The 9,221-nt window shown below is 40.9% G+C and overlaps 2 protein-coding genes across 2 annotated transcripts in view; one reads left to right on the top strand and one right to left on the bottom strand.

Annotated features, from left to right (window-relative positions):
* itga9 (integrin, alpha 9) overlaps positions 1-7,150 on the top strand; it is a 103,749-nt gene extending 96,599 nt beyond the window's left edge. Inside the window, exon 28 of the mRNA XM_083774146.1 lies at positions 4,229-7,150. Coding sequence (XP_083630272.1) covers positions 4,229-4,327 — 99 coding nt within the window. The 3' untranslated portion in view covers positions 4,328-7,150. The remainder of the gene's footprint in view (positions 1-4,228) is intronic.
* Positions 108-728, bottom strand: LOC310865139 (BAG family molecular chaperone regulator 1-like; the record flags this gene model as incomplete). Its single annotated transcript, XM_083774147.1, has 1 exon — positions 108-728. One exon carries the CDS (start codon positions 726-728, stop codon positions 108-110), a length of 621 nt encoding a protein of 206 aa, XP_083630273.1.
* Positions 7,151-9,221: the final 2,071 nt, after the last annotated feature.

Consider the following 9,221-nt stretch of genomic DNA (forward strand, 5'->3'; position numbering starts at 1 on the left):
TGGGGGTCTGCAGCCAAACACACGTCGATTTGGGGGTCTTTGACATGACAATGTTTTGAGAAGCATTGTCCTAGAGCACTTACTGTACAAGGGAATACATTGTTGCACTACTCTGCCAGGGCAGGACCTCCAGACTGGATCTCTGCTAGGTGCTCTGATATACCAGCCTCCATCTTGTCACACTGGGCTAGAAACTCCTGCACACGTCTCACAAGGCCCTTTTTCATCGTTCTGCAATCGCTAAAATGTTCCGGAACGTTCATGGAATCTATTTGTTCTAAGATTCTCATAAACTGTTCGGCTGCCACCTTCACTCTGCGGTCCAATTTAGCCAACGTTTCCGACTGAAGACCCGTGGCTAGGAAACCCTTCCCGAGTCCTGCCAACTCTACGTTGGCTATTTCCAGCTCTCTGGCCGTCTGTCCCACTGACCTCTCAATGTCTGTGAGCTTCTTCAGTTCAGCCTCCTCCTCTGGACTGTTCCTCTTTCCAAACACCATGAGTTTGCAGCCTTGTTTTATCCCGAAGCTGGAGAGACTCTCCTCCGTGTCCTTCAGTGATTTACCTTTGAAGATGATTGTCTGCGAAGGCGCCGGAACTCCCGTGACTCGAGTGACAGCCTCCGACAGATCCTTAAGGATGGGTTCATTTCCGTTCTGTCCCGTTAGTGTGATGCTGTGCCTTGTAGAGCCGTAGGACACTGACACGGCAATTGACTGTTCTGCCATCTCTGTTCAGCGAACACCCGTCTGTCACACTGCGGTGCACTGACCTCCTCGTTCTCTTGCCCTCTCTCTCTCTCTATCTCTCTCTCTTGCTGATTGACCTCTGGTCTGATGTCACACACCAACAAAAACTGTTGCCTAACAACGCTGACATTGGGGACCTCCATATATGGCAGTGATTCCTAACCTGTGGACCAATGGTGGGCTGTGAGGGGGGTCAACACATACAGTAATTGGCTAAAGAAAAACCCCACTATGATTATAATGATTATATAACATTAATATTTAAAAACAAAATGTCAAAAAGAATTGCCAGTGTGTTTTTGAGCGGTGCTAGCTGCTCCAATATTTGAGTGTTTGCGTGTCTGTACTCAGCACGAGCGTGGGTGTCTATATCCAGCACAGTTACTGTTGTTACCGTGTTTATTATCTCTATAGTTCATATACAGACCTCAATGAAATTAACTCATCAAAGGCACCACTCTGGGTGTGACTTTATTTTCTTATTATTTTTTAATACATTTTTGTTTTTTTTATTTTTATCCCACGATTGTGTAACCCATTTTTCACCCCTGTGACAATTATCTAACGTGATCCTGGGCTCTACACACCCTCCGCCAACCTAGTCCCCATATATGGGGGACAAGGGGAGAGCAACGGACTTGAACTCATGCTTCCTTCATGCCTGAGTGTCCAAGTTGCTCCTTTACACCTGACAGGGGGGAGTTTCCCTGGTTGGAAGGAACACGCGTGTGGAAGGAACACGTTATTCCAACCAGTTCCTTTCCCCTCCATCAGGCACCCTGGCTGGCCAGGGGGAGGCAGTTTAGAGACCAGGTTTACTGCATGTTTTTTGTGAGGGTACCTACCCTAGGGGACACGGGGAGAACATGCAAACTCCACACAGAAAGGCCCTTTCGCCAACCCCGCCTTGGGTATGGCGTACGGGTATTATTTATTATTTTAAACCTTGTTATAGTGATACCAATGAATAAGAACCTAAAGGTACACTTCCATGGCTCCATTAATCCAAGATGGATAATTTGAACTTTATATCATCTCTGTCGGGTGGAAACCTCATTATGTCCAAAATTGTTACTATTGAGGATTTAAACTTAAAGGTAGCAGATCTATAAGCTCAAAACGCGTTGCTTCACGCTGTGTTTCGAGCTTGCAGATCTGCTACTTTTGATGTTTTTGGGTGACACTGTAGTACGATCAAGTAGGGTAGGGTTTAAGAAATCACTCAAAAAGTTAGAATATCCAGTTACGAGACGATTACGAGTGTATTTTTCGGATTTCTAGCTGCGTTTCTCCATCGGTTTTCCGAAACACGTGTCCAGTGTGCAACCACCTTTATAGTAGATTTACTAGGCGGAGTAATAGTATCAAATGGGGACGTGTGTGGCCTAATGCATATCAAGCTGCGGTACGTCCTTCGTTGAAAACAACCAAACTAAACTATTCTACATTGTAGAATCCTCAGTGCTTATTTAACTCAGAGTGTACAACTGCAACAATTCTTTTCGTACACTCTCGGAGTTACAGAACCATAATAAGCGTCCTCCATTTGGACCGCTGGTGGTCCCCGGACCCGACGTTGACAGCCAACGTTCTAACAGCCAGCCAACAAGTCTCCAAATTGAACGGCAATTTACACCATCCCACACACACATGAAAGCACTATATTTCAAAGGGAAAGCGGCAATCATACTAATGTCCAGAGGCCGCGTTAGTAGCACAAAACTCCTTTTCTTTTCAAGCCCTTCCATTTTCCATTGGGAATACCACAACTAAACCCTGGAATGTTGTTGGTCCTGGGATGTTGGTCCCCCCCCCCCCCCCCCACACACCCCTTTTCTCCAACTCCCTGGACCTGGCCAAAACAAACCCCTCTTACAACAGCAGCACATGTCCTGTATTGCTTTCTGCAGGAAATGCCTGACGTGAGCGGAGTTCTGTATCAATAAATGGCCGCGGTCCAAAACACAGATACATGAATGGAGTCGTGGGGAGAGTGATACCGTCCGTCTTTGTTTTTGCTGACTACACTTGCCGTTTCCTCACAGTACACACAGTAACATTTTACACTGTTAAATGTATCCCCTTGTAATTCTGAGAGTTTACAAATGCAACCACACATTTTGTACACATTTTGTAAGTTATAACACTCAGGATTTTGCATTGTAGTGGTGTGTGTGTGTGTGTGTGTGTGTGTGTGTGTGTGTGTGTGTGTGTGTGTGTGTGCGCGTGTGCGTGTGCGTGTGCGTGTGCGTGTGCGTGTGTGTGTGTGTGTGTGTGTGTGTGTGTGTGTGTGTGCGTGCGTGCGTGCCAAGCACTCTTAACTTTATATTGCTCACTACAGTTGCCATCCACTTGACTTTTAAAACAATATGAATTATTTATAGTTAAAGTGCTTGGGGTGTGAACGGCCTTACATATTAAAGGTGAGTGCTGTTTGCAGCACAAAATGCAAAAGCACTTGAGAATGTGCTAAGGCTACACATTCAGACATTGGAAGTGGGTTAAATTAAATCCTGGCTGCTTGTCAAAGTGGTATGTAATAACGGTTCATAATGTCCTAACATGTAAGTAATAAAACCTCATAATGCAATAAAATCACGATTGCATAGCGTAATAACGGATTTTTGCCTAAAATATAAAATGCATAGAAAAAAATAACATAGATACATAATTACTTAATACATTCTACAAGATTAATGAAAATACATGATTACAATTTATTCTATAAAATACAACACTACAACGTAATAAGAATAAAATTCCGGTCATGTGGTCAAGTTTTCCTTTAGAGCATATTTGAAAGATAATTTATTTTGTATTATTTTAATGTGAGGTGGTAACATATTCCGAAATGATATTGATCGATACATAACTGTTTGTTGGACTGGCAATTCTGGTGTTATGATTATGTCTGTCACTTGATTTTAATAACTGTAATCTGGTGTTTGATTTGAAATTATGTTTCTAACAAACATGAGGACACTGCATTGAAGTTTGTATTTGACAGATAGATAACCAGGACAGGCGTTTATGCATATATTTAATATTTGTGCGAGTAGAACAATGAAGTGCCAGTCTGGCAGCTCGGTTCTGAACAAGTTGTAGTTTGTTCAGGTCTGCTTGACCATACAACAGGACAGTAATAAAGGTGACATAACACCAATGACTGAATCACTTGACCCATGACTGAGGATGTCAAGTAGGTGGAGCACTTCCTGACCATGGCTATACCTCTACCCATTTTTGTTACAATGCCATCAATATGATCCGACCATGACAATTCACTGTCCAATATAACACTAAGCAGTTTAGTTTTCTTAACCTGTTCTACCTGACATTGTAAATGTGTAATTGGGTGAATGTACCGTAATGCAAATTGTAAAGTGCTTTGGAGAAAAGGGCACTGTATAAACTCACCATCTGTCACCTCACCACCAGTTACCCCGAAACACAACTGTTGCTTTTCTCTCCCGTCACAGATGGGCTTCTTCCGTCGGCGCTACAGAGAGATCATTGAGGCCGAGAAGAACAGGAAGGACAGCGAGGAGAGCTGGGACTGGGTGGAAAAGAACCACTGAAAGTTGCGGTTTGTTTGGGCCCAAAGGGACGAGCCATTGAGACTAAAGAATTGGGTCGGGAAGGATCCAAAATGGCACTGGGTCTCGACTCGTGGCCCAGACCCCTACATTGGGACGGCGGCGGCCCTTCAGTTCTTCCATATGTGGAAGAGAAGAATATTCTCCAGATTTTTTGGAGACTTGACATTTTTGTGGGTGGGGGTGTCCAGGAAACAGACTGTTTGAGGTGACAATGTGGCTTGCCAGAGGACACTTGCTGTGGAATCCAATTAATCCCAGTGGAGGTAAACTCCCAGCCAGCAGTGTGGGACTGTTGATGGAAGCTGACATCCGTCTCAGGATGGGGAAGTGACATGAATATTATAGCGGACAACAAAACCCTCAGGGCAGTGTTAAATAGCAAATTTATTTTTATACATACAGTATAAGCCATATTGTATGAAAACTGGGCTTCAAGAAGAGGTAGGTTGCTCTTTTTTTGGAGGCCAATGCAAACATACTGTATGTACAGTATGTTTTCCTATAAAAGCACTGATGTCTGATAAGAGTGGATGCCTTTGCTCCGTTGTTTAACTTTTCTAGGCCAAAGCTATGTCATGTATAGTTTACGATTGCAGTCAGTTTGTATATCCAGTTTTCTCTTGCAAGTGAAAGATTGTATCTTTTCTATGCCGTTTCCTGCTTATGAATTATTTCTATCATACATCGGGCCCCTCTCCTACTAATAGATAATAAGCCAAAGTTAGTTCTTGGCATGACACCCATAAAATACTGATCTAAAAGTCACGTTCTTAATTCATCTACTAGTATTATAATAATTGTTCATGCCGTATTCATGATCAATCGCAAGCGCTTTCTGAAGTCAAGAGGCCCTTAACTTCCAGATGCAGATATCAGCAACACTGCAGAACATTATATTTACACTTGATTTGTCATACTTACTTTAAAATCCACCCCTAATATGCTGAGGGGTGGTGGACAGTAATAGTATTGTAAGCTACCACTCACTCTTTTAAGCTTTGTGACTTTCCAAGATAACCATTCCTTTTGGTTATGTTTTTTTTTCTTTCTTTTTTTTCATAGTGTCAATCTAACTCCAAGAGTTTGTACAAATGGAAACAAATGGACCCTTATGGTTCCAGTTAGATTAACACTAAGGATTTAACGGAGTATCTTTGGAATTCTTGGCATATGGAAAAGGTTTAAAAGTGCAATGTGGCAGCGAAATCAACAGAAGCTGCTTTAGCCAGGAACTATTGCTCAGGTATACAGTTAACGTCAGTGACAACCTTGTCCTTTGAACGTAGATTCACTCCAACATAGCTTCTCAGTTTGCAGCTGTCAACAGGTTTGTGGACTTTTTGATGCCCAATTTAATGACTTATTTGTCATTTTCGCTTGCTTGCCATTTCTTGAAGATGTAAGATCCAATCACAACTGTAACATGATCCACCCCTTAGTGTTAACTAAGCTAAGTAGACCATCTATGAGGGATGAATTTATGATTAGGTTATTAGGCATTACGCTTCAGGAAGGGAAATATGTGATACTTTGCTCCCCACGGCCGTATGAAGATGGGAGTCTACCTACATCCATTTAAAGGGGCCCGGAGTGTGAGTAATGGCCTAAAAATAGGTGGGAATGTGCTGTGCTCCATCACTACACATAAACTAGCTCTTTGGGGCTCATGGGAAAAGCTGATTTTAAATCAACATGTAGGAATGTTAGCACCCTGAAACCCTGCCACCATTGAAGCACATGGCTTCTCAGAACAGAGCTCATCAATCCGTTTTGAATCCTTTATGTTCTTACACACACACACACGTCTTTTCAAATGAGGGGCTTTGCTTTGTGTTTGGGTAGAGATGTCACTGCAATTAATGGATTAATTCAATGTCAAATGTCCCAGGAGTTGCAAGGATATAATTTTGTTTAATGCAATCCAAAATGTCCACCGCTTAAAACAGTGTTTCTCAACCTTTTTTCGGGCCAGTGCCCCCTATCCAAATTTCCAGGTTCCTTAAAACTCCCCACACCCAATTAAAATGTAAACTTTATTTTGTGTATTGAGTTGCTTATATAATTTTGACAACATCTCACCAATTTCCAAAGATTTTACATTAAACTGGACTGTTAGTATGTGATTATTATTATCCTACTTCCTAGGGAGATTTAAGAAAAGACTTATGATTACAATTAGAATTGTATGTGGATGTCAGACCCAGTCACATCAGACCCCTGTCACAGCATCATAGCCCTGTCACAGGCCCTGTCATGTTGTTACCAATGATGTTAGCATCCCTGAGGCTGTGACAGTGCTGAGAGGGGCCTGGTGTGACAGGGCTTTTTGATATGCTGGCATGATGCGGACTGTGATACTGACAGGATACTGACCATGATAATGACTGACAGGATACTGACCATGATACTACAAACCCCATTCAACACATACAAATCCAGCCAATCTGTCATATCATACCAATACAAAAACCTGCAACTACACACAATTCAGAAACCACGCCTCATTTCACTGCAGAGTTAATGAGAAAAAGTCTAGAATGAAATGAAGAAAATGTGCACTTGTCTTGACTGTATTGAACCCCTTTAAAAAATAATATATATATATTGCTTGCTTCTCAACCTTCTCTGTACGCTCCCGTTGAGAAACACTGGTTTAAAACAAAATGTGACACCTACTTTTTCATGATCACCAACATGAAGAAAAAATGTAATGGAGATATTTGTTGAAAATACATGATGCTAATGAAGGATATATGATTAGAAAATAGCAACATTTTAAATTCAATCTTTCATTGTATTAGTTTTTTTAAGTAATAAACATCCAGTTTGTTTCCAAAAACAGATATAAAAGGATTGTAAAGTTTTTGAAGCTGACTGCGGTCAGATTTATATGTGCAATGCCAAAGAAAATAAATAGGTTAAGTTTTATCAGCCCCCCCCCCCAGCTTGTGATGGTGAAACAAATCTATGGCACTCACAACACTGAAGGACACTTTATGGTTCACTATAATGCCTCGTTTCCTCCTCATTATGCTGGATGATTATGATTTGATCACATAACACTTTATTTCACTAATTAATTCCACTGGCATGACTTTTATACTGTACAGTGTACACACTCACCTTTCCCCTCTGCACCTGTTTAAAGTTCTCTCAATAGATGTAAGCAGAGAAAACAAACACTTGACTATTTTCTTAAGTATTTTAACTGTGATGATTAGTTTTTTTTTGTTATTTTTTGTTTTGTATTGGCGTGTATGTTGTCACCGTTTTCACATTTAGGTATTTGGGGATCTGTTTTGGAATATACTACTGTCACTGAATATCTTTGGTATTAGAGTGTGCTATATGTTTGATGTCTAAACTCATGTTCATTCTGTATATTTATCTGTTGATAAATTTTAGACTGAAATGTTGGTATTTTTTGTATGTTATTTTTCTATCAAGACATCCTGGGGACTGGGGAGTGGTGGGAATGTATTTTGGTGGTGTGTGGCGCCCTCTGGTGGCTATGACAAAAACATGTTCGACGACTAGGCCACCGTTTTTCATTACACGGAAACTAAATGGAAACTAAATAAAAACTATGTTGATAATGATGACTAAAACTAATACTAATTATATTGACAATTTCGTCAACAAATAACTAGACTAAAATGTTAGGAAGGTACTAGTGGACAAGAGATCCAGTATAAGTAATTTTACACTGGCTGAAAATAGCCGATCTATGCGTTGTGAGCTTGTAGATCGGCTATAAGCAAGTGTTTACACTTGCTTATAGCTCACAATCTGCCATTAGGCATCAAGGCCCGCCAAAATAAATTTTAGTCGACTAAATCAACTGTAGATTTAGTCGACTAAAATCTTATAGGCTATTTAGTCGACTAAAACTAGACTAACACAAACATTCCAGGTGACTAAATGTGACTAAAACTAAATGAAAACTATTCAAGAGACTATGACTAAAACTAAAATCAAAATTTGCTGTCAAAATCAACACTGGATGCCCACCCAGTGTTGATTTTGACAGCTAAATTTTAAGTAGTTTTCAAAGAATTGTAGTCGAGTAAAAGTACAATATATTTGCCAGTGAGATGTAGTGGGGTTGAAGTAAGTATTGAGAATGGGAAATATGCATACTAAAAAAATACATAACTACAGTACTTGAGTAAATGTAGCCTACTTACTTTACTTCCTACGTGGTGGAAGAAGTATGCTAAGTAAAAGTATCAATAAAAGTAGAAATACTGTTTTACCAGTAGAAATCTGGTATAAAAAATGTATTGAGTAAAATAACGCATTGATATCAAAATATAGGCCTACTTAAAAGCACCAAAATAAAAGTAGGATCATGCATACATATAAGATTTTTTTTTTACTAGGGATAAAGATCTGAGTTTATACACTTGTGTCTTCAATGTTTGTTTTTACACACACCCTCAAAGCTGGACATATGATGAGGGGCTAGCGCACCATCTTCTGGATTATGCTTCATTAAGTAAAATAATAAAGAAAATTCAACCGGATTAAAAAGTGGGATTCTAAATCATTCCACATTTTACGGGAGAACAGATACGGCACTTAAAAAATAGATTGGGGAGGTCAGGGCCCGGGGACCTCACATGGACATCATAAGCAAAGAGATTCTATGCGCCGCGCGTACTTCTGGTTCTGGTTTGCGCGCGTGACGGAGCAGTTGTTGATCTCGCTCAGTGGCCAATCACAGCGGGCGTATGCCAACGTGGTTTCTGCAAAGACCCACGTGACTTTAGTGTTGTCGCTCGCCATTGGACGGCGAGTACCACCCCGCCCACCTGACGAGTCCAGCCATTGTGCAGCAGGGCTTTCCCGCGAACTGGACTGTAGAGGAGGC

Source organism: Protomyctophum parallelum (assembly GCF_964188405.1).
Source record: "Protomyctophum parallelum genome assembly, chromosome: 10".
NCBI classification, from domain to species: Eukaryota; Metazoa; Chordata; class Actinopteri; order Myctophiformes; family Myctophidae; genus Protomyctophum; species Protomyctophum parallelum.